This window comes from Grampus griseus (assembly GCF_964374135.1).
Source record: "Grampus griseus genome assembly, chromosome: 4".
In the NCBI taxonomy this organism is placed as follows: Eukaryota; Metazoa; Chordata; class Mammalia; order Artiodactyla; family Delphinidae; genus Grampus; species Grampus griseus.
The window spans coordinates 142772565-142797953 of NC_138997.1; the positions used below are offsets into that span (position 1 = coordinate 142772565).

Here is a 25389-nt window from a genome sequence, read left to right on the forward strand (position 1 = left end):
GAAATGAAATCACTGTGTTGAAGAGACATCTGCATTCCTATGTTCACTGCCGTATTATTCATGGTAGCCAAGATACGGAAACAACCTAAGTGTCCATCGATAGATGAATGGATCAAGAAAATGTGCTATACGTACATAATGGAATATTATTCCGCCTTAAAAAAGGAGGAAATCCTGCCATTTGTGGCAACACGTGTGAACCCGGAGGACGTTATGCTGGGTGAAATAAGCCAGCCGCAAAGAGACAAATACTGTCTCATCTCACTTCTGCAGGAATCTAAAAATGTTGAACTCATAATAACAAAGAGTAGAATGGTAGTTACCAGGGGCTTGGGGGGTGAGGGGGATGGGGAGATGTTGGTCAAAAGGTCAAAGCTTTTAGTTAGAAGATGAATAAGCTTTAGGGACCTAACGTACAGCATGGTGACTAGAGTTAACGATAATGTTTTGTACACTTTAAATTTGCTAAGACAGTAGATCTCAGTGTTCTCACCACATGCACAAAAAAGTAACTATGTGTTAATTAGCTTGATTGTGGCGATCACCCCACGATGTATCTGTATATCAAAATATCATATTATACACATTAAATATATACAAATTTTACTTGTCTATGATACCCCAATAAAACTGGGGAAAAAAAAGAAAAGAAAATGACAAAAGACATGAACAGACAGTTCACAGAAAAAGACACAGAAGTGGCTCTGATATGGAAACATCCTCAAATTCACGTTTCATAGATGCAATGCAAATCAGAGCTATACTGAGATATTATTTCTCACCTCTGAGACTGGCAAAAATTCCTGAACTCAGTACAGTAACCTCTGTGGGTGGGTCAGGGGGGTTGGGCCCCTTCCCCCGGTGCTGGGGCCTTGAAGTTCCTGCCCAGGGAAGGTGATGTGGCATCTCTGGTAAGACCTCAAAACCCCCAACAACAACAGCCACAAGAACAAGACAGAACCTCCACATCAGCTACTCTGACGGAGCAGTCCCTCCTCTAGCAGTGGGCCTCGAAAAGCCACCTCCACAAAGAGGAAGAACTTGCACATTATCCATTGCCGGTAAAGCAGGCTGGGACAGTCTATGTTAAGGAAAGGGGAAACAAGAAGTGTGTATACTTGCTTGGAAGGAAAGACAGAAATTCATGAAAATAAGGACTTGGGGTGGAGGTGGAAATGGGCTGTAAGTTACAGACCTACAAGAAGTAAGACTTCTCTGAGGCTACGTGTCATATTGTTTTGACTTTGTATTTTTAAGAAGTGAGCTAAAAAGGAAGGAAAACCAACCCTAACACGAAGAGCAGATACAGACGCGTCTGCCGGGAGAAGTAATTCTCGGGGACCTGGGGCACATCTGCCGACGGGCGCCCCTCAGTGGCACACGGCTAAGGAGAGGGGGCTACGGCTGGGCCTCTGGGCCCTGCAGGCTCCCGCCTCATCTGGGCCGCCGCCAGGCCCACTGAAAGGGACACAGGCAGGGAGGCCCCGGCCAGGACGTCCGTCCTAGGAGGAGGAAGGGCAGGACTGACGTCCAGAGCATCTGAAGTGGAAACGTGGGTGTCCACAGACCCTCTCGCATCTTATGCAAACATGCTGGCCTTCTGGAAGTTTCTGCCAGACCTCAGGTCCTCCCTCACACGTGGATGTGCGGACCAACTGACCGTGCTAGTGGGGGCGGGGGGGCAGTCTGGACCAGAAGTGCTGGCCAGACAGTCCACGCAGGCCAGCTGACCCCAGATGCTTCCAGAAGCCCCACCTGGTGAGATGGGGCCAGAGGAAGCACCTCGACTCTGTGGGTTTTAGAAGGAAATGCCTGGGGGCGGCAACCACAGGAACAGCCGGCCCAGGCCCCAGCCACCCCGGCTCGCCCGTCACCTCCTCCTTCTTCTGGTCGGCCTTCTGCTTCTTCTCCTGCACCACCTGCTGCCGTGCCAGGACGGCCTCCTCGTGGCTGAGCTTCCCCTGCAGCCGCCGGCACTCGCCTGCGGCCAGCTGTTCCTCCAGGTCCTTCGCCTGTATCTTCCTCTGCCACTTGAGGAACTCGGAGAGGTCCCCCGCCCCGTCCATGAGCTTATCCACCCTGGGGAGAGAAGGCGAGAGGCGGGGCTGGGGGTCTCCTGTGGTGGGGCTGCATGGGCCACCAGGAGGCCATAGTTCCCCTGGGGGCAGTGGCCTTCACAGGCGTGGGCCGCCCTCTACCAACACCAGCCACCCGCTCCACGCACTGTCCACCCGTCCCGGTCCTGTGCGTCCGCCCTCCAGCCACATCTCCAGCCCCCATCCACTCGTGTGTGACCCACCTGTCTGTCCATCCGCCACCCCTGCCCACCTGTCCGTCCATCCGCCACCCTCTTGTCCACCTGTGCGTCTGTCCATCCTCTCATCCATCTGGTCAGCCACCCAAGCTCCCACCCGCAGCCCAACTCTTGGGGTAAGTGCAGGGGTCTGCAGCCCTGCTGGTAGGGGAGGGAGCATCAGAAAGGGATCCCAGGAGAAGGTGACCCCTCAGGGGACTTTGGGGTGGGCCAGGCTTCTGCTAAGCCTCCTCCTACCCAGTCCATCTCCCTCACTGAGTGCAGATTGTCTTCCTACGATGCAGCTGTGACCCTGACACTGGCCTGCTTGGGTGCCCCCCACCCAAAGCCGCCTCTGCAGGACTGCAGCTGCCAGGCGCCGGCCCCTCTTGCGCTCCCGGAGGGGAGGGGAGGCCAAGGAGCTGCCACCCCACCTCTGCAGCTCTCTCTCCACCTGCCGCTGGTATAAGGCCCCTTCTCGCAGGATGGCAGCAGTGTTCAGCTTGACCGGGGAGTCATCGTTGGGCTGCAGGAGAGAGTAGGGGCCGGCTGTGATGGGGGAGGGGAGCCTCGGAGCAGCAAGTGCCCCTCTGCCCTTCCGCCGCCTCCCCAGCGCTTCCTTCTGCCTCAAGGGCGGGGCTGTCCTCAGGGGAACAGGCCCGGAGGTGGGCCCCAGGGGGCGGGGCGGGGCCTGGAGCCAAGGCCCCGAGCCGACAGTCAGGGGCACCGCTCACCCTGTAGAAGGTCAGTTTCGGAGCCTTGAGGATTCGAGGTGGAAATCGGAGCCGCAGCTTCGTCTTGGAGTCCTATGGGGGTCAGGACTTGGCACCTGTGCCCACAAGGTGCCCCCAAACACACCCCGGCTGAGCGGGGGGCCCTGCAGCCCTGGGAGGCCTGGCTCACTCCCCTCTGTCCTAACGCCAGCCGCCCACCCACGCGTTCCAGCCCAGCCCGCCCCCTGCACTGGGTCCCCCGCAGCACCTTTGTCCTCCAAGGCCGTCCAGCCACCCAGGCAGGGGCAGGGAAGGTGCAGAGCCTGCCGGGCTGGGGACCGCAGCTCCTAGTCGGGGGGCTGGAGCCTCTGGGCTCAGGGGTTTCTCCTCCACTGCCCCCGGGGCTGGCCCCCAGTACCTTCCCTGGGCTGCTCCCTGCCCAGGCCGCTGCTGCTCTGCAGACACCCTCAGGGTGGGCACCACATCCACGGTGGGCGAGCAGCGGGTAGAGCTCCCCACCGCAGCACCTCAGCCATCACACCCTGGGGCCTGCTGCTCCTATGTGGGGTGCCCACTCTCCTGGGCTGCCCCAACTGCTTGGGGGGCTCACCTCGCCCCGTCCGCCGCCGCCCAGATGGGGCCAGGGCGGGGAGGTGGGTCCAGGGCGGGGGGGCGGGGCCGGGCGGCTCCTCCTGCGTAAGCCTCGCTCAGCATCCACCCAGAATGGGCCCTCCCTATCCTGCTCCCTGACTTTCCTTATTGACAAACACACCCTGGGGTTTTCCTCACAGAAACACTAAGTGCTCAGGATGGAAACTCTGGAGACACCCAGGGAAGGAGACGATGCACCTGCCCGCTCGGCCGCACTCAGCCTGGCGGCGCTGGGCCCCGCCCCTCCGTGGCCCTCGAAGTGTGGCCGCGGCCGTGGCACGGGGAGGGACGTGTCTATGATGTGAGAGGAGGCCGCCGGGAAGACCGGCCAGGCTGTGGGTGTGCTGGCGTTACCTCCACCGGGGGCTCCCTGCGGGGGCTGGGCCGCGCGCACCGCATCTCCTCGACGCTGGCCCGCAGAAGCAGCTCCTGCGCACAGAGACAGGCCGCTCCAGCCCGCCGGCCCCCGCGGGAGCCCCGGGCCGCAAAGGCACGGGCCAGCCCCGCCCCCGCCCCTCGCCTCCTCCCCAGCTGCCTTTCGCCCCTGACGCCCGCACAGGGGTCTCCGCGTACAGGGGGCCCACCTCAGCCTTGCGGCGATTGTATCTCTTGGTCGTCTCCAGGAGCCGCTGCTCCTTGGGCGGCCGGTAGGTGCTCCTGCGGACCTGGCGGCGCGGTGGAAGGAAGAGCCCTTGGTGAGCCGCGGCACTTTGGAGGGGTGAGTAGAAGTGCCCGCTAGATGTGGGTGAAGGAAGGTGCCAGGGCCAGGAGGGCGGACGGTGGTGCTCTCGCCAGGAGGAGCAGGGCCGGTGGTCACCCGCGGAGGAGAGGGGGGGACGCCACGCCAGCAGCAGGAAGGAAGGTGGCCAAGCACAGGGCCCAGGCCCAGCAGACGCTGGAGGGACAGGTAGGGCTGGGGGAGTGTCACGGACCCCAGAAAAGTGAGCGGCTTGTGAGGGGGAGGGGCTGCAGCAGTAACACTGAGACAGCAGGGTGGCTCCTGGAGGGGAGCAGTGTCCACAGCGTGGGTGGGGCAGAGCCCGGCTGGAAACCCCTGAACTCCAGACTCCTAACTCCGTGTCCCCTCCCCTGCACGTCTAATGTTCGTAGGAAACTCATCATCTCTAAACCTGAAACCCTCTCTGCCCCAAAACCCTCCCCTCCCCCAGCCTTGCTGACCCTGACTGCTGTCCATCCCTGGCCCACATCGAGGCCTTGGGGTCCTCCTCAGTGCCCTCCTCAACCCCTCTCGGTCTCTCACAGCCACGTCCACCTCAAAAACTGCCCACCTGCTTCAAGGCCACCCCTCACCTCCCTCCTTGGCCACCACAGCCAGAGGGACCCTGTGAGCCCATATCCTGTCTCTCTGCCCCCTGAACACCTCCCCTCCCATCCCCTCCTTCCCTTCCTGGCTGCCCCCTGACCCTTGGGGGAGGGATGGCACTGCCCCAGGGCCTTTGCACAGGCTTTGCTCTGTCTGATATGTTCTTCCCCCAGACAAATCCATGACTCATTTGCTCACTTCTCGTTCTTTACCCCACGGTGCTTCTCAGGAGGGCTTTCCTGGCCGTGCCGTCCAGAACTCCATGCAGCCCCTCCAACACTTCTCATCTCCTTTCCCTGAAGTATTTTTTCTCCTCGGCATTTTTCACCAGCTAACACACCTTACATTTTACTTATCCTTTTTTTCACTGGAACACATGCTCCATGAAGGCACAGTGCCTGGCACATACTGGGCATCCAGACACGTTTGTTGAATGAGTGACCTGGAGTGAGCTCTTAACCCAGGAGGCGAAGAGGGTCCTGGGCATGGAGCAGGGCAGGGAGTGTGGAGGGAACGAGCTTATGGTTCCAGCACAGCCATCTGTGGACCCCACGGAAGGAGACGGTCCACCAATATCTCACAGCTCGTGCAGCTAAGGAGCAGGGCAGGGGATGGGAAGGGGCCAGGCAGAGAGGGAGAGAGATGCAGGTGGTAAAATGACATGAGGTAAACACGCTTAGACCAGAGGACCTGGGGTCAGAAACGCTGAGGCTCCCACAGATTGGGTAACTGTGGGGTTGCTCGGCAACAAGGCCCATCCATCCATCCATGTGATCACCCATCCACTCACCTACCCACCATCCATCCATCACCCACCCACCTACTCACCCAACCACCCACCCATCCACCGTCCACCCATAAACCCATCTACACACCCATCTATTCATCCATCCATCATCCACTCATCCATCCATTTGTCCACCCACCCACTCATCCATTCTCCCACCTACCCACCCATCCACACATCCATCCATCCATCCATCTGACAGATATTTTCCAAGGGTCTGCTCTGAGCCAGGACTGTGCTAGGCACTGGGGGTATGGGAAAAATAAGATGGAGGTGGTCTGATAAAAGAGACAGATAATAAATAGACCCACAAATTACTAAACAACTCTGAAATCTAATTGATGCCATGAAGAAAAGGATCTGGGTCAATGAGAAGGAAATTAAGAGATACCTGATAGGCGAGGGGTTCACGGAAGGCCTCTCTGGGCAGAGACTGTAACGAGACCTGACAGGTGGTGGGAGTGGTCTGGGACCTTGGCACCTCCCAGCACTATCCCCTTACCCTCCATGTAGTGCTTAGTTCTTTTGGGGAACCAGATTGGTTCTGGGAAGCCGAGTCCATCACAGATGTTCAGCGTAGAGCCCACGGCCGATCAGAACGTTACACTCCCAGTCACAGTGAGGAGTTCAAGGGTAGACATGCAACCTAAATTGGTCTAATCACACTTTCACAGGATTCTGGACCCCAGATGTCCTCTCATGCCCTGGATGATGTAGTGTGGGTGTGAGGCCTGGATGTTTTGCTACAATGAGGGAAGTTAGCCCAAAGATAAAGTTGACCCTTGGAAGGGACTAGGTGAAGAGAGTCACAGAGAAGCAGCTCTGGAACCCTGATCAAACTATGCCTGAAGCCTATCCTACTTCAGCCCTGAGAGTCAGCTGGTTCTCTGTTGTCTAAGCCAGACTGAGCTGCTTTTTTCTGTTACTTGTAATACAAAGCATTCTGACCAACAGAAGTCAGCGAGGCAGGGGAGGGAGAGGTAGAGGAAGAGGCCCTAGGCAGATGGGATAGACAGGCAGAGGCCCTGAGGCGCGGATAAGGTCACCCCCGCAGCCCGAGGAGCAGAGACCGCGACCTACACACGCGCATACACAGTGGGGAGGGAGCGGTACACTGCCACAGGGTTAAAAGCGGGCTCCGAGTACCAAGTGCCAAGACGGGCCTGCGCCCCGCAGCCAAAAGCGCCACTCCACGCCTACTGACCAGACCTCAGTAGGTGGGGCGCAGGAACCCACTCCGCTGGGCAGGCTCTGGGTCAGCTGGGCTTCCCTCTCTGTGGGGTGAGATGGGGCTGGGGAGGGTGATCAAATGCTCCTGCTCTGGTCCGGGCACCCTCAGCCCTGGAAGAGCCCAGCCCCACTGGCCCACACGATCCACTCTCCTTGCCTGGACACACTGAGCCCACTGCGATCAGCCACACTTACTGGTCTGGTCTTGGCCACCACGGGGACTGGCTCAGGCACTGGGATGGCGCGGGGCCTGGGGGCAGTCAGGTTGAACTCCTTGGGCTCTGTGAGCTTGGCCTTGGTCTTTGGAAGAGGGGGCTTATTGGTCAACTGGTTGAGCAGCTCCTGGACCTCCGGCTGCCACCTTGAAGGCAAAGGTGGGAGCGGCCACGTAGGGTGACTTCCTAAGCACGCCAACAAGGGAACAGCCCCTCAGGACCTGAAGGACCCCCCAGGAGCTTGTGTCTGCCTGGGGGCGGGTAGCGGTGGGACCAACAGCCGCCCTTCACTCACGGGTGCCGGCTCCCCACACCCCAGGGCCACACGCACCAGCGCTCCCCTAGCACGGAGGAGGAGACAGAGGCCCAGCGGCATCCTCATCCTGGGGGGAGGGGGCGGGAGGATAGGGACAGGGTGGGTCCCCGCTGCAGGAATCCGGGGGCTCCGAGGACCCATGGAGCTAATCTGGTCCCCAGCAGGTGGCACAGGGGGAGGAAGCCAGGAGCAGGGAGCAGGCTGGTGATTCAAAAGGAAGGTCCGTGGAGCTGTGTCAGCGACAGGGGGAGCTGGGCTTCGAGAGGGGGACGGGGCGGGGAGAGAGTCTCAGAGTCTCGAGGGGGGGGGGCCCGGGGCAGGGGCTTCAGAAGGGCCCTACTGGGCTGCCCCAAAGTCTGGGCCCCCTCCGTGCCTCCACGCCAGCCCACCACTGCCCACCTGGCCGGTGACCCTCCTGCAGGGCTCCCCTGGGGAGACAGCTTGGTTTGAACTGCTCCTGCCCCAGCCTGAGGACCAAGGTCACCAGGGGGAGGAAGGGCATGTCTGAGGGCCAACAGGGAGTGGGGTATCGGGAGGGGCAGTGGGGGAAGGGACAGGTCTGTGATGGGGCTGGTCACAGAGCGAGCGGGGAAGGCTGCATACGGGGTGGTGGACAGGGACGCAGGGCCCCGCAGGCCCAGCCCTGCGGACGGGCAGCAAGTCCAGCCTGGCGGGGACAAGGACGTCCCCCTGGTGAAGGGACAGCTTTGAGGGACACCCCGCTGCCCAGGGCCGGGGCCTCCTCTCCCACACGAGGGGCTCCCACCTTCCCGGGGCCCCGGGCCTCCCACACATAGCTGGTACCTCAGGGGTCTGTTTGTGCCAGAGCCCTCTGCCTGCCTGTCCCAGCGAGACGAGGTGGCTCCCCCGGCCCCGTCAGAAGGGAAACAGCTGGAGGGGGCAGCTGCACCCTGGCCCTAGCAGGCCTCTCCCCAGAGACCACTGAGCCGGCCCTCTGCCTGGGGGTCCTGGCCTGTACCAGCAAAACCAGCGTGGGCCGGAGCCTGCCATGGGAGAGGCAGGGCAAGGCAGAGGGCAGCTCTGGGGTGCCAGGCCCAGGAGTGGCACCCTGGGGGCAGCTGGGGAAGAGATGTGGGCCGGAGCCCATCAGAGGCTGTTGCTACCTCAGCTCCCCACCCCACGTCCGCCCCTGCATCCCCGGACCAGCAGGGTCCCTGCAGCAAGGTGGCACCGGCACAGCGCCCTCCTCAGCCAGTGGGTTCCAGGGCAGAAGGGGCCAGCTCACAACCCCCTGATCCAGCTGGTCCTAAAGCCACTGGCCATCAGGCCCTGCTGGCCTTTGGCTGGCTGCCCGCGTGGACGCCCCACACCCCTGCACCGGATCGGGGCCCTGCACTGCCCACCTCATCAGGGGGTCGATCCATTGCTCCTTCACGTGGGTGGTCTCGTAGATGAGGCTCCACTCATCCTTGATCCACGAGCCCAGGTTCAAGGGGTTGAAGAGGAACCCCAGGAACTGAGGGAAGAGGGAGCCGTGGGGGTCAGGTGCCTCCACAGGGAGAGTCAGGGCCGAGGGGACCGGGTGTGGCCATCGCCCCCCAGGGGAGCGCAGCCCACAGCAGGCAGGGGGCCCCACCCCACTCGCCCCCTCCTGCTGGGCTGGGGGAGCTGCCGGGGCTCCCGCCTGAGCCAGTGGGTCCCTGCCTGCCGTGGGCCCCCGGGCTCCAACCCCTCGCACCCTCTGTGGACCTGGGCCGACTCCCGCTGGAGAAGCCTGTCCGCCCCTCTCTGGCTGAGTGGCTGTTGGGGCAGTAAAGGCCACACGTGGGGCCTGGTGGGCTGAGCAGGCGTCCCTGCAGCCGTGGTGAACTCAAGTGGCTGAGCCAGGGGGTAGCGGTGGGCAAGGGCAGGGTCTCTGGTCCCCACGGCTGCCTCCCCAGGGGGGCCGCTGCCCCGCAGCCACGTGCTCACCTCCCACCTCCCCTCAGGCCTCCCCGCCCTTCTTCACGGAGCAGCAGCCAGGTGTCCTTCTAGAGTCTTCCACAGCTTCCCACCTGGCAGCCTGGCCCCTGCGCACCCCACCCCACCCCAAGGGCCTCTCCTCAGCTTCCCCGCCCTACCCTGCTCAGTGCCCCCACCTCTCTCCCACCCACTCTTTCAGCCCTGCTCCCGCTTCCTGTCAGAAGGAGGCAGTCAGCCCCGGTAGCTGGGCCCTGGGGTCACTGCACGCCCCCTCCCAGCGCCCCCTGTAGCTGGGCCCTGGGGTCACTGCACTCCCCGTCCCAGCCCCCAGTAGCTGGGCCCTGGGGTCTCTGCAATCCCCCTCCCAGCCCCGCCCCCCCGTAGCTGGGCCCTGGGGTCTCTGCACTCCCTGTCCCAGCCCACCCCTCCATCCCCAAGCCCCCTCCTCCCACGCAGTGCAGCTGGTCTGTTGACCCCCACCTGGGGACATACTGCTCCCCGCCCTGGGGCTAGGGCCCTCCTAAAGGGGGCCTCCTTCTCTCTGCGGGTGTGGTGGAGGCAGCCCCCCCAGGGAACGAGGTGGAATGGGGGTGGGCTTCCGGGTGGGTTCCCTGCCGTCCAGAGGATTCCAGCATGTGAGTGTGAGCGTCCTTGGAGGGAACAGGATTGCCAGCACCCCTCCAGGTGCTGTCCCAGGGCCCCCTAGACTGGCCCACATACAGCACTGTCTCCCAAGGGGACCGCAGCCAAGGCTGCCCAAGCACCAGCTCATCTGACCACAGTGGTGACAGCACGCGGGTGTGGTCTGAGGGGTTCCCTGGGCAGCCGTCCTGTCCTCAACAGCTTGCTCCCTGTCTATGAACCCGAGGCGGGCGGACCCTAATGGGACTGGCATTGTGGGGATTGGGGCATGGGGTGTGGGCCGAGGAAGGAGGGCCCTGGTGGGGTGCCGCACCACCTCCTGCAGCTCCCAGCTCCTTTGGGAGTGTGAATGGGCCGTTTCCATGAATCTTCTCCCAGAAACTCTTCTGGGAGATAAATGCCCAGGAACCTGCACTGGAGGCGCTGTGCTGGCCAAGAGCTGCTCTCCATGGGTTCTGCAGGCTCTGCAGGCCAAGGCGGGGCAGGGCTGGCTCCACCACGGCAAACTGACACGTGGGCCCCTTGCTCAACAGTTACTAAGAATTTCAAGACTCTGACAGCACAGCGTGAACCAAGTGCAGGCTCTCCAGCCGGGAAGCTGGCCCTGGGCAGTCTCCAAAGATCTCTCAGAAAATGCTGTCATAAAATTAAAGCCCTTGGGACTTCCCTGGTGGTGCAGTGGTTAAGAATCCGCCTGCCAATTCAGGGGACATGGGTTCGAGCCCTGGTCCGGAAAGATCCCACATGCCACGGAGCAGCTAAGCCCATGCGCCACAACTACTGAGCCTGCGCTCTAGAGCCCACGTGCCACAACTATTGAGCCCAAGTGCCACAACTACTGAAGCCCGCACGCCTAGAGCCCGTGCTCCACAACAAGAGAAGCCACCGCAATGAGAAGCCCGCGCACCGCAACGAAGAGTAGCTCCCACTTGCAGCAACTAGAGAAAGCCCGCGTGCAGGAAAGACCCAAGGCAGCCAAAAATAAATAAATAAATACATAAATAAATAAATTTATATAAAAAAAGTGAAGCCCTTGCTTAAGATAACTATGCAAATATTTACCCATTGTGAGTTGCTTACATTTGTATGTAGACAGAAAAACGAGTCATTAAAAATAACATGCTGGGGCTTCCCTGGTGGCGCAGTGGTTGAGAGTCTGCCTGCCGATGCAGGGCACAAGGGTTCGTGCCCCGGTCCGGGAGGATCCCACATGCCGCGAAGCGGCTGGGCCCGTGAGCCATGGCCGCTGAGCCTGCGCGTCCGGAGCCTGTGCTCCGCAGCGGGAGAGGCCACAACAGTGAGAGGCCTGCGTACCGCAAAAAAAAATAAATAAATAACATGCTGCCTCAGGTTACCTGCTGGGGGAGGGTGCAGATCTCTGGGGCCTGTGGTCCTGGCAAGTGTCACTGCTCCAGGTCTCCCCTTCCCCAGGCGGGGGCAGTGGGAAGGCTCCTACCCTACCCTTCCTGAGCTGCCTCTGCAGAGCTTGCAGCCTCCTTCCAGAGAGGCCCCAAAGCACTCCTGGGGCCTGAGCTCTCCCCGCTCTTCTCCAGAGAGTCCCTGTCCTGGTCTGGTGACTGTGTGTGTGTCCATCACCCCCCCGCCAAGCCAAGTAAGGAGGAGCGAGCCAACAGTTGAAAGCCTGGTCCAAGAACTGGCTCTGCCACTCATGTGCTGTGTGACGTTGGGCAAGTTACCGAACCTCTCTGTGCCTCAGTTTCTTCAACTGTGGGATGAGTGCCCGTAGGAGTGACCTTACCCGGTCATTGTGAGGGTGAAGCAAGAGCTGCTTGCGGAGGAAGCCGGGCCCACAGCAAATGCCTTGTGTGAGTAGCCGGCAGAGGGCAGGACCCTCAGGTTCATTCGTGGTCCTGCGGGCCCCAAGGCCCAGGAGTCCTGGGCTTTCTGCACAGGAAACAGACAGCCACAGGAGTGGTCCCGGGCAGGGCAGGGGGGTGGGCTCCTGCAGGCTCTCTCTCGAAGGGTACCAATCCTCAGACCCACTCAGAAATGCTCCCTCGGCCCCGCAAAGCCACACAGCCCCTCTTGGAGGAAGGAGAGGCTGCCCTGGGCCTGGAGCTTGGTCACGAGTCAGAGGAGCCCAAGAAGGTTCCAGAGGCCCGGACTGCACAGGCAAGGACTCCGTGTCGTGACTAACAGCTAGCATCCAGCAGCTACCACCCACCGGACCATGAGGAACGGAAAACAAATTCCCCAGGCACAAAAAGAGCACGTTTGCAGCAAAGAGAGGGTATGGGTTCGTTTTAAACACAGAACAAACCCAGCAGTTTCTTTCATTAAAGTGAGCCAGAAAGGTAAAAGGTCAGTGCCAGATGGGGCAGACCTTTGACGTTGGGTTTAAGAATAGAACTTGGGGCAGGTGGGGCTCACCTTGCACACCTTGTGGACGGGTTGGGACTTCATGATGCTACAGAAGAGCTGAAAGCCGAGCTCCTCCAGCTGGAAAGTGGCCAGGTAGCAGATCACTAAGGAGAGAGGGTGCAAGAGTGGGGAGGAGGACATGGGGGTCCCCGCCCTGGGCCCCCGGCATTTGACCCTGGGGGAGTCAGCCAGAGGCTAAGGGCCTGACAGGTGCACTGCAGGTGCAGCGAACTGAGCTGAAGGCGCCCGCCTCCAGCAGGGCGTGTGACCAGAGGCAAGCGCTCCATCTGGGCCCACGTGAAAACGATAACCTGATACAACAGTACAAATGACGTCGTCTCATACGGGGTGGGGGTGGGGGGCGCCATCGCTGTCGAGGGCCTGCAGCTGACGAGGAGGCCAGGGCCTGGCCCGCAGGGCCCCACACCGTGCCTGGCCACAGGCACCTACCCTCAAAGAGGCTGTAATCGGTCCACAGGCAGAGCCGGCCGTCCCGCACATAGAAGGCGTCCACCACGATGGTCAGCAGCTTCCGGTACTCGAGGCACCCGGACAGAACTTCCATGACGAACGCCTGCTCCTGGGGGCTCAGGTTCTGGAGGAGAAACAGCTCGGGAGGGGGCCGCCGGCCAAGCCAGGGGAGAGGGCAGCCACCTCCCGATGTGGGGGTCCCCAGTGCCCCCCGGAGCAGTGGGCAGCACCCCGGCCCCCAGGAGCACTGACCCTCGGACCCTGCAGGTCCTCCCCCAGGAATCGGTCCCACCGGCTCTCCTGGGCGGTGACAGTGCGGTGGGGCAAAGACGGAAATAAACACGGAAAATGACCCCGAAGGAAAAGTCCTGTGTGACTCTGGTCATATGAGGCCCCTAGAGGATTCAAATTCCCAGGAGAGAAAGTAGAAGGGGGGCGCGGGGGGTAGGGGGAGAGAGTGGGGAGCTGTTGTTTAATGTGGACAGAGTTTCAGTTTGTGAAGGTGAGAAGGTTCTGGAGACGGACAGTGGTGATGGTCACACGTGAATGTACTTAATGCCATTGAATTGTACACTTAAGAACAGTTAAGATGGTAAATTTTATGTCATGTGTATTTTACCACAATAAAAAAAAAAAACCAAGCAAGGAAAATCTCTGGGGGAGGGAATTAGTGTTTGCGGAGACTGACTTTTTTCTACTTACTCTTTGGAATATTGTGGGGTTTGTGACCTGTGTGTGTCACATGTTACCTATTCAAAAAACCAGTTAAGTTTTTGACAATAAGAAAAAAAGAATGTCTAATGTTGCCAATGCAGCAATGAGAAGGGCTGGTGGGACGGTGCTGGTGAGTGTTTCTGGAAAGCAATCTGGAAATATGTTTTAAGAGACTTGTATTTTCCATACACTTTAATCCAGTAACCACCCTTCTGGGAATCTAAGGAAACCGGACAAAAAGCAGAAAATATCCATGTACAAGCAGCTCAGGGCAACGGTACATGCAGTGGTTGAAAGTATTAACAGCCTAAATGTCAACACAGGGAATCAGATACGATCTCTCCATGTTGTGGGTGAGTAGGACACAGCCATTACAATGAAGTTTCTGGAAAACTTATAGTAAGATGACAAAATACTTAATACCGTGTAAAACTGAAAATGTAGAACGGGATCCCAACAGATGTAAAACACATCAAAATAAACTCTTGCTAGCAGTATCATTCCCCTCCTCCCCCCAAATTTTTTTGGACAACCTATTAGATAAATTTTGGCATTCCCTTGCTTTATTTTGAATTTTTTATTATCAATGAAATTTTCATACATTTACTGGACATTTATTTGTATTTCTCTTCTGTGAATTATCAATTTATATCCTTGGCTAACCTTTTTTATTTGGATAATATTTTTAGGAGCTCTTTGCATATTGAGGGAATTAACATGGTCATTAGTGTGATAGTTATCTGTCGTAAGCTTGTAATTTTCCTTTTAACTTTGCATAAAACATTTTTTAGCATGTAGAGCGTAGAGGTTTTTCCTTTGTTTTCTTTTTTTGGGGCTGCGCCATGTGGCATGTGGGATTTTAGTTCCCCAACCAGGGGTCAAACCTGTGCCCTCAGTATTGGGAGCACAGAGTCTTAACCATTGGACCACCAGGGAAGTCCCGTTTTTACTTTGTTTTGAGGTCAAATCTACCTTTTCCTCTGTGATTTCTTCCCTTGTCTTTACTCTAAGAAAACAACAGAGTAATGAGGTCATCTGAGGGGTCTTGGACGAGCCCAGGACCTCGGAGAGCCCCGGACCCCACGCGTGTGAGCGGGGTGGCTGGATGCCGGCGGGCAGACGGCATCATTCTCACTCCCTCCCAGTCTCTGCACCTCAGGGGCTGAAGGCCTGAGAGCCGCCTTCTCCAGCCACTTCTGGGGGGGTTCTGGGCACAGTTGGGTTCTGCTGGTGAGACATACTTGCAGGAGTGACGGGAGGCGAGTGGGGTGACGTTCCCCTCCTCCCTCGGCAGGGGCCGGGCCCGACATTAACTCAGCTGCCCTTCCAGTGCCCCGAGTGGCTTCTGGGCTCCTGCGGGGACCCCATCTGATCCGGGGTAATGACGTCCTCCTCCGACCTGACCTCTGACCTCTGACCTCCGCTCCCGGGCTCCTCTTCCTCTCCTCCACTATCTGCACTTGTCCCCTGGGTGAACTCATCGGCTGCCAAGGCTGACACGTGCTGATTTCAAATGTGCGCCAGCGCGGGCGGCTCTCCCTGGACTTCGGGAAGCGCTCTCTGCCCCTGTTCTACCTCCCTGCTTGGGTGTCTGACCCCATGGGCTTTGCCCAGTCCTGCCCTCCCCCGCCTGCCCGGCTCCATAAACACAATGCCCTGCTCCACCGTTCAGACCAAGCCCTTGATGCCCACCCCACCGTCCCAGGCATCGGCTCCGGCTATGGGGTCCCAGCTGCTCTCCCGCTTCTCCTCCTCAGTGTATTTTCAACGCGCCAGCCGCCAAGCAATTCTTTGTAAAATGAAAGTCAGATCGTGTCTGTCCTTCCTGAGAACACTCCACAAAGGGTCCTTAAAAGGGCCGGCAATGGACTTCCCTGGTGGCGCAGTGGTTGAAAGTCCGCCTGCCGATGCAGGGAACACGGGTTCGTGCCCCGGTCCGGGAAGGTCCCACATGCCGCGGAACGGCTGGGCCCGTGAGCCATGGCCGCTGAGCCTGCGCGTCCGGAGCCTGTGCTCCGCAACGGGAGAGGCCACAACAGTGAGAGGCCCGCGTACCGCAAAAACGCCCCCCCCCACCCCGGCCTCCGCCCCATCCTGGCTCCACTCCAGCCACACCGGCTGCCCTCTTTTTCTCCAATACGCGGGACGTGTCCTCAGGGCCTCGGCGCTGGCTGTTCCTTCTGCCTGCAGTGCTCTTCCCTGCACACTTGCTCCCCGACTCCCATTAGGTCTTTGCTCAGATGTCACCTGGCCTGGGAGGCATCCCTAACCACCCCTCAGGGTCAGACACAGCCTGGCCCCCTCGGCGGGCAGCGCACACCGGGTTTATTGCCCCTTCCCTGCTGGAATGTCATCTGGGCGCTCAAGAGGGAGGGATTGGAGCATCCTGCCTCCGTGGGAGGCCGTGGGGACCCCGTGATGTCCCGGTGCAGGCGGGGCACAGAGTGGAGGCTCCTCCCTACGGAGCACAGCCAGGAGGGGAGGTGGGGGGCTCTTGCCTCGGGGTCAGCTCTGGTCTCAGCAACCAGGATCCTGCCTCCTGCCTCCTGCCTGAGAGGAGCCCCCTCAGGCTCCTCTAACCCCTGGGCTGTGCCCACACCAGAGGGCACGAGCCCCAGCTGGGCCCCAGTCCCTGCTTTTAACTTACTGCACTGGTCAGAGAAAGCCCGGGGGGCCCAGAACAGGCAGCTCGGAAAGCAGTGCGTCAGCAGGGCTGGCACGGAGGATGCCCTGAGTCAGCGCTGCCCGTGCTGAGGCTGCATGGCACCGTGGGATGCCTGCCTACAGCCTCCCCGGCCTCCCAGGCTCAGACAACAGCAGCTCCACTTCTCGTTCACTTGAACGTCTGTGTTTGGGGGGGTGAATGTGTATTTTTAATAAGGCCAGAGCCTTGAGCCTGCGGCTACAGGATGCCACCTGCCCGCGGTGAGGGGGTCAGGCAGGGCTGCATCGGCCCAGGGGTCTGGGAAGGTGAGGAGCCAGGACCTGACACTCTGGCCCGCATGCCAGGTCTTCTCCGCCGGGAAGGTCAGGCCAGCAGGTCACAGAGAGGAGACCGAGGCCCAGAGGTGACACGCAGGTCAGAGGGCACTGAGCCCTAGGCCAGGTCCTCCTGGCCAGGCTAGCACAGAAGGCAGGGTGAGGCCTGGACCCCACTGAGGAGGCCCCAGCACGGAGCCAACCCCGAGTCCTGGGCCAGCCTTAGTCACTGAGGCCAGAGGGCTACACCCAAGGGCATCTGAGCTCCTGATACACTCTTGGGCCTTGGTCAAGTTCAGCACTCCTGAGTCTGGGGACCAGGGCAGGTTCCGGGGAGAGCGGCAAGTGCTCCGACAAGGGTCTCGTGGGCAGTCCTGGGGAGGGGCTGGGCTGTGGGCAGGGGAAGCAGAGGCCCACAGCCTGCCAGCTCTTCACAACCTGTAGTGATTCCCACAAGAGGTCCTCAGAGTTCACAGGCCCAGCTTGCCTGCTGGAGCCACAGGGAAAGGACAGAGCTAGACCAGGGGCCGGGGCCGGGACGCCGCTCTTACTGCAACCCAGGGTTTGAAATTCATGTCACCAATACACAGGGCCTCATGCTAATCAGTGACGCAAAGATCGAAGTCAGAAAAGTAGGCAGAGGAAATTGAGGCTGCCGGATGCCCACACTAGCCCCTGCCTAACAAGAGAAAGCTGTCTCGTTGGGAGAGGCAACGTGCCCAGCTAAAACTTTTCCAGGCCCCTAGTTGATGTGGCACATGGCTCCAATCAATGAGATCTGATGGCAAATTGCTAGGTGTGGCCTCCAAGAAAGCGCCTTGAAAGTTAGGGAGATTCCGCTGGTGCCTGCCTTATACTGTTTGTCCTTCTCCTCTTCTCTCTGGGATATGGACGCAATGCTGGAGTAGGGCAGCCATTTTGTGACTACAAGGCAAAGGGTACATTCTAAGGCTGGATAAGCAGACAGGAAGGAGAATGAGTTCCTAATGGCACCACAGAGCTGCTGAACCCACCCTGGACTGCCTATGTGCAGACTGCTTATGTGAGCAAAGATACCTCTAATTTCTTTAAGCCACTGCTTTCCTGGTGTTCTTATAGCCAAATACTGTTTCCTAACAGACACAGGTCCAAGCAATAGTTCAGAAAAAGAAATACTCATGAAAATATAACAGGAGAGGGACTACCCTCGTGGCGCAGTGGTTAAGAATCCGCCTGCCAATGCAGGGGACACGGGTTCGAGCCCTGGTCCGGGAAGATCCCACGTGCCGCGGAGCAGCTAAGCCCATGCACCACAACTACCGAGCCTGTGCCCTAGAGCCCGCGAGCCACAACTACTGAGCCCGCAAGCCACAGCTACTGAAGCCCACGCGCCTAGAGCCCGTGCTCCGCGACAAGAGAAGCCACCGCAATGAGAAGCCTGTGCACCGCAACAAAGAGTAGCCCCCCGCTCGCCCCAACTAGAGAAAACCTGCATGCAGCAACGAAGATCCAATGCAGCCAAAAATAAATAAATAAACTGTAATAAAAGTATGGGTTTTGTCTTAAAAAAAAAAGAATATATTATAACTACACCAACTGCCTTTTCCCACCTATTTGGTTGGCAAAGATAACATTTGCTAGCACGCTACGTAAGCAAGCCATAGGGGAACAAGCACTCCCCACCTGCCAGACAGAGTGTCAACGTGGAGGTCTCTGTGGAGGGTCAACTGGAAAGATCTTTTGAAATCATGAGGGCCAATGCTCTCGCACGTGTGTTTTCTGGGACTTGACCCTGGGCGCATCTGGCCAGGTGCAGCGGGACAAGTGGGCCAGTCAGTCCCACGGTGATTTGCAACAGTTAAGGACTGGAAACAGCCGTGATCCCGTCCATGGGGGTGGCTGCGACGGCTCCGGCACAGCCAGACAGAAGGATGCTTATGGCTTCACGATAAGAACGTGGAACAGTCGCCGGGATATCTCGTTAAGTGAAAAAAGCAAAGGCAGGACTGTGTTACAATGCGCTACCGTTTTGAAATAGATTTTAAAAATACATATATAATTATATATAACTTTTAAACGTAAAATTGAGAGCTTAAACAAAATTTTTCCAGATCTATTATCTATGCAAGACAGGCCTGTACGGTCTCTGGAAGGAACCACAGGCCGCTGGTCTCCTGGGAGGGCCGGTGTGGGAGCGAGACCCCCGCTGGTACCATTTGGAACCTTTTGGGTTTTGGATCTTTGATGTCAACATATCAGGTATTTAAAAAATATATTAAAATAAAAAATATTTCCTGAGCCCAGGTTTTCTCTGACACTATGGACTAGAAAGTGAAACAAGGCTTTCTGGGACTTGGCCGCTGCCACCCCGCCACCCTGCCACCCCGCCACCCTGCCACCCTGGGCCTTCCCGCAGGGACCTGGGCTGGTGTTTCCAGGCTCCACCCACTCCTGCTTTTCCCCCAGCCTCTTGCACAAGCCCATTCCGGTTTCCCTGCCCACCCTCCCCCCCACCCCTTTCACTCGGGCTGGGGAACCAGCCTTTCCCCAACCCTGCCTCACCCCCAGACTGTCTGACTGACCAGCTGCCGGGCACCTCTCCTACCAGCCCAGGGCTGAGCCTTTCGTTCCCCTGCTCAGAGCTCACCTGCCCTCCTGCCCACTGTTTTCTGAGTGGCTGGATCTCCTTCTCTCCCCTCCTCCCACCCTCAGGGAATCTCTCTCAAGGCCAGACACTTCTGCAAGGGCTACTCAGACCTCATGGGCTTTCTGGGTACCCCAAGCTGCCTGCTGTGCCCATCACACCCCACCTCTGTCCTGCAGGCCCAGGCAGTTCTCTGGACGTTCCTACACCCAACCTGGTGGTCCTGGTGCCTGAGCTGTGGTGCTGGGTAGCCCGGAGGAGTGACGCCCTCAGGCTCCATCCCCCTTATAGGTGGTGAACTAATGAAATGACGCTTGTTCCAAAGAGACATTAACCAGTGAGGGTGGGCAAAGCCTGGGGCAGGAGGGAGGCAGGGTGGGAAGCACCTCCTCCCTCCTGCTCCCCCCTGAGGGCCAGGCGCTGGCTGGCAGCAGTGCCTTGTCGCTGGTGCCGCCCCCTCCTGCCCTCCGTCCTTTCTCCAGCTCCAGGCCCCCAGCCGGGTCCTCAGTGCTGTTCCCAGACGTCAGGCCACTTCTGTTTCTACAACCACTCCACAGACTGGCGTCTGGAGAGGCTGCTCCCTACACCTTAGCCCCCCTCGCGCACCGTGCTGCTGATGGAGAACTTTCTCTCAACGGTAAATGGATCCCTTTCTGATCTTAGACCAAATCCTCTCCCACTGACATATGTTCTCTGTGCAGAAATGCCATCGGGACCATGCCCGAGGGAACCCCTGTCAGAAGGCTGGGAGGCTGCTCTGTGTGTGTGTGTGTGTGTGTGTGTGTGTGCGCGCGCGTGTGTGTGTGTGAGGTGTGTGTGTGAGGCGAGGGGTTCCCAGGCTTCAGTCTAGAGAGGGAGAGTCACCACACCCTGCCCCCAATCCACAAATCCTTGGACTTTTCCCTATCTTGAGATTATTAATTATATCTGCAAAGATGGTATCTCAGAATAAAGTCACATTCACAGGTAACTAGGGTGAGGACGTCAAAATTTCTTTTTGGGGGACCCAGCTGAATCCACAGCCCCGCCCTTCCCGGGACTCTCTGCCAGTGGGTCTATGTGCTGTGTAATTCTCTGCCAGGTGGCAGTCTTGAGCCCTGGCCTAACAAGATCGGTGTACTGCACCAGTTTTCTGACAGCTGGACGTAAAGGTACGTTGTCCAAACTGTGTCAGTTTCCAGTGTACCATTCCACTTGGACTTAGGATGGCTTTCTGAAGGGATGGAAAAGACAGGTGCATCTCTAAAAGAAGCTGCTTCTCCGTCCGTCCAGCATAGGCACATCTCAAAGACGCAGATGGCCCCGTTGGAAGACTCAGGGCGCCGCTGGGTTGGGGGCCGAGCTGGCATGGTGCCTCCCTCCCCACGGCCTTGCACATGTCTGTCATCATGCCATGGCTCACCGGTGACAGCTAGGGCTCATTTACTATTAATAATCCATCGGATGTGGGAAAAAAATCCCCAAACTACTTTGTTTTTTTTTTTTTTGGCTGTGCCGCGTGGCTTGTGGGATCCTAGTTCTCTGACCAGGGATCAAACCTGTGCCCCCTGCAGTGGAAGCTCAGAGTCCTAACCACTGCACCACAAGGGAATTCCCATCCCAAACTATTTGTTGTAACAAACCCACTTTCAGTAATTATTCTGGAGAAATAGGGACGTTACCATTTTTGCTGAGTGGTAAGGGATGCCTGGCAGGGCCTGGGGGGCCGGGGTTGGGGACAGAGAGAAGGACACCAAGGCGTCTCGTTGGAAATGGAGGGTGAGAAACGTGGGTGACACAGGGAATTGGAGTAGAGAGGTCTTTTTTTTTAGGCTGAGGGAATGCATAGCAGCTGTGGGTGATGGGAAAGACCCACTGAGGGGAGTGAGGCCGGACGGACAGAAGGAGTAGACAAAGGGGCCGGGCCTGCAGGTGGGGAGGGGCGGGCCGGCCGGGATGGGGCTGCGCTGAGCTGTGCAAGGCCAGCTCAGACTGGGAAAGAGAAGGATTGTGGATGGGCCTGGCCTTGGCTGTTTTCATCATTCCCCCCCAATGCTTAGGGTTTCAGGGGAGGGTTTGAGGAGGTGCAGCCCATGCCCCAGTCCATGCTGACTGCCAGGCTCCAGTTGGCAGAGACATCCTTTTCTGAATGACACAGGGGAGTAGGGATTGGGGCAGCGGTCCCAAGCTTTCTCTTGTGAGAGAGGCTTTGGTTTCCAGACTCCCCAGCTCTGCGTGCACTGCCGGGGCCCTGCCCCCCATCCTCCCAACCAGGTTTTCCAGCTGCTGCACCACAAGCCGGCTGATGGAGAAAGGGAAGGTGGGTCTGTCTTCGGCACAGCAGAGGCCACACCCCTGCAGGTGTATGGGGGTGGGGCCTGGCCACAGTCACATCCCAGGGCCAGCAAAGCCGCTCACGGGCCTCGTTAAGCAGAGTAAGGGAAGGCTGCAGCTGTCGATTCATGGCGAACATCCCCTAAGACCCCATTTGCTCCTCCTTCCGGGGGCGCAGGCGAGGGGGACGGGGGCAGCAGGCCGAGTGGCAATCCCCGAGCGCTTGCCTGGGTGGACTTAGTCTCCTCTGGATGCCCCGTCCAACGGAGTCCACGGCCCGGAGTCATGAAGGCGGCACCCCGGCAACGCGTACCCCTGTTCCTGGTACCTGTCCTTGATGGACGGACGGATGCGGGGTCAAGTCACAGGGAGCCCTCCGAGGTGCTACAGCGAGGTCAGACCTGGGCCCAGAGACTTCAGCCCAGGGTCTCTCTGCATGTGCTTGAAGTGGGGTGGGCTGTGGTAGGACAGGGACCCCCGGGGCACGGGAACAAGGGCCGAGTAGCTCTTCCAGGTGCGGCCCCTCTGCCCCACGCACATCCCTGCCCTGGGGGACGAAGACGTGCCCCAGTGGAGGGTGCTGGGCTGAGGTGCCTGTGAGGCTGACTCCCGTCCACCTTCGCCTGAGGGTGAGACGACCCCACAGACGCAACCCGAGTGACGGCGCCCATGTTCCCTTGTCACGAGAGTAGTCTGATGTACATTCTGGGAGGTAGGAGTGCCTCCTGAAGCAAAGAGGGGGTCCCATCCCTGAAGGGCATCCGAGATTCAGAGTGAGAGCTGACGTAAGCCTTTGGCTAGCTGGGAATCTCGCCTTGGGCCTCTCCTCGTGAAGGAAGGAAAGCGGCTGTTAGGAATGAAACTAAAAAGGTCCTGACAGGGCTCCCCTGGTGGTGCAGTGGTTAAGAAGCCTCCTGACAATGCAGGGGACACGGGTTCGTGTCCTGGTCCGGGAAGATCCCACATGCTGTGGAACAACTAAGCCCGTGTGCTACAACTACTGAGCCTGCGCTCTAGAGTCCGCGAGCCACAACTGCTGAGCCTGCGTGCCACGACTACTGAAGCCCGCGCGCCTAGAGCCCGTGCTCCACAACAAGAGAAGCCACTGCAGTGAGAAGCCCGCGCACAGCAGCAAAGAGTAGCCCCGCTCGTCGCAACTAGAGAAAGCCCGCGCGCAGCAGCAATGAAGACCCAACGCAGCCAAAAATAAATAAGTAAAATAAATAAATTTTAAAAAAACCAAAAACTCTGACAGGTGTCACTGCTATGGCCTCCCCGTGAGCCCTGAGCCACCACTCGGACCTTACCTGCAGGGAGGTGGCCGCAGCCTCCAGGAACTGCTCGGGACTGTCCTTCTCAGGTTTAAATTGGTCCAGTAGCTTAATCACAGTTTCAATGCATTTTCCATAGTAGGCCATCTTCCCAGGTGGGACCCTAGAAGCAAACCGTGACAGGTCACGCCCTCCATGCACCCTGGGCTGTCAGCTCGGCAGGTGGCGAAGGACCTTCACCAAACTGACAGGAGGTCCACCAGGGAGCCTGGGACCTTGTGGGACAAGGAGTGTTGGAGGGAAGTGGGGACCCCGGCGGGGGGAACCCCAGGCCCACTTCCTGGACTGTGTCCCTGCAGGCCTTGGGGAGCCCGCCCCCAGGCTCCCACTCGCCCATAGCCCCAGCAGCCCTCTCTGCCGTGCCCCTGGAGGCTCCCTGGCCGCCCCACGTGCCCCCAAGCCCTCCAGCTGTGCGCGGGTGGGGATGACCCCTGGGAGAGGCCAGGCCAGAGAGTGGAGGCATCTCGTGAGTCAGCCTGAGCGGCCCTCAGCCCAGCTGGGGTTTGGTGGTGGCTGACTCAGCAGGCCCTGCTCGGAGGGAGAGGGGGACCTAAACACAAAAGTTTGGGGCAAGAAGAATTCTCGGGTCACCACATTCAATACCCTCATTTTAAAGGTGAGGTAACCAGCACCCAGAGGGGATGCATAGCTGGTAATTGGCCAGGCCTGAGCATTCCAGAAACAGACAAGCTCCAGGAGACTGGCTTGCTCAGAGCCCTTCTTTGGCTGACCCTGGAGAAGCCGCTTGGGGTAGGAATGGGACCCCAGGAAGAGGTTCTAACAGGTGACCCCCAAATTGTCCTCAGGGCAGGGTGCCCAAGCCCCCCAGGAGCTCCTCTCTCATCCCCCCCCCCTTGTTCCACACTGATTGAGCAGTTTCCCTGGGTCACCACGCTGCTGGCTTCTTGCGCCCCAGCTATTGGCAAAGCCAGGCTGCTAGTGCCCTGGGGACAGCAGGGGCACCTCTTCTCCACCCAACAAGCTGGAATGGCTCTGGATGGCAGCACCCAGACCGAGGCCCTCCAGGATGGAGACTGAGTGAAAAAACAAAAGCCACATACACTGACACTGGGGGTCACCAATGAGATGGCCAATCCCAGCCAATCACGGTCCACTGAGTGAGTCCCCCCCCACCATCACTTGAAAGAGAACGAAGGCCAAATGCCACCAGACACGCAGAGAGCCTCTGACACCAAACAGGGAAACAGAAACCAGCAAAAAAGGAAGTAGGAGAAAGCAGACAACATACACAGCAGGAAAAACCTGGAAACAAACAACTATACCACCTCTGAGAGATGGAGAAAGATACGGTATCCAAGAAACATCTGCAGGAAAAGAAAGAGTTCTTGGAAATTAAAATATGACAGCAGAAGTAAAGATATAAATAGAAAAGGCAGAAGATAAAGCTGAGGAAATCTCCCAGAGAGCAGAAAAAGATGAAGATGTAGGAAGTAGGAGAAACACACCAAGAAAATCGGGAACCACTCCAGAGATCTGAATTCCAATTAACAGGAGTTCCAGAAAATGCGAGAGACACAATGCAAGGGAATATCCCAGAATCGATAGACAGGGTTCCTGAGGCACCCTGAAGCAGGTCGCGTAGGAAGGGACAGGAGGGGTGCAGGGTAGCCTCGGACTCCCCAGTGATAACTCTGGGCACCAGGGTTCAGGGAACCCATCTCCAACCAGGAAGAATGATGGCTCTGTGGATGGGTGGGCCCTGCACCCGGCCCAGGGAGGGAGCCCAGAAAGGGGCAGGCTTGGGACTGGGAAGCCGGAGATTTTCCAGGAAGGTGACAGCAGGTGGCAGGCCAAGGGCCCCAGAGCACAGGGTGGGGGTGGGGGGACGACAGCCTTCCTGGCATCTAGGTATGCCAAGAAGTGGAAGAGTTTGAGACTTCCAGAAAGTCTCCTTGAAAGGGAGGAGCATATACTTCTTCTCTTTTCCACCCTGCTGCCTGGACTCCAGAGGTGATGGGAGGAACTTAGGCAGCAATTCTGGATCACAAGGAAACAAGCAAAGATGGCAGAAGAGCAAGCTAGAGGAGCCCAGATCCCTGATGACTTTTGGGGGTGCCTCCCCATGGACCTATTTTATGGACACACCGATAATCTTGTTTGGGTCACTATGATGTTGACATTTTTCGTTGCATAAAGCTGAATCTAATCCTAACTATACACCCATTTCCCTGAGGTCAGCCTCCATCCTGAGCACAATTTCAAACTGGGAAGCATAGGAAGGGAGGCTCTGAGCAGCAACAACAGTCCCAGACTTGGAGTAGGCCAAGGGCACACCCACAGAGAGTCTACCCAAGTTCTCAGACTGGAAACAGTGGCTGGGGGAAGAGCAGGATTTATGGGGGATAAATGGGAGTGCAGTTGGACACGTTTTGTTTGGGGGAATCTGGTAGACATCCAACTGGCAAAGAACAGGGAAAGGGGTCTAGAGTCCCGGGGCAAGGTTCAGGCTGGAGATGCAGGT

General features: G+C 58.5%; 1 protein-coding gene across 1 annotated transcript in view; it reads right to left on the reverse strand.

The window, feature by feature from the left end:
- CFAP99 (cilia and flagella associated protein 99) overlaps positions 1-22994 on the reverse strand; it is a gene marked incomplete at both ends in the record, with an annotated part of 36589 nt that extends 13595 nt beyond the window's left edge. Inside the window, 10 exons of the mRNA XM_082654045.1 lie at positions 1875-2079; positions 2728-2819; positions 3028-3099; positions 4012-4086; positions 4242-4322; positions 7194-7352; positions 8887-9006; positions 12486-12580; positions 12927-13071; positions 22884-22994. Coding sequence (XP_082510171.1) covers positions 1875-2079; positions 2728-2819; positions 3028-3099; positions 4012-4086; positions 4242-4322; positions 7194-7352; positions 8887-9006; positions 12486-12580; positions 12927-13071; positions 22884-22994 — 1155 coding nt within the window. The remainder of the gene's footprint in view (positions 1-1874; positions 2080-2727; positions 2820-3027; positions 3100-4011; positions 4087-4241; positions 4323-7193; positions 7353-8886; positions 9007-12485; positions 12581-12926; positions 13072-22883) is intronic.
- Positions 22995-25389: the final 2395 nt, after the last annotated feature.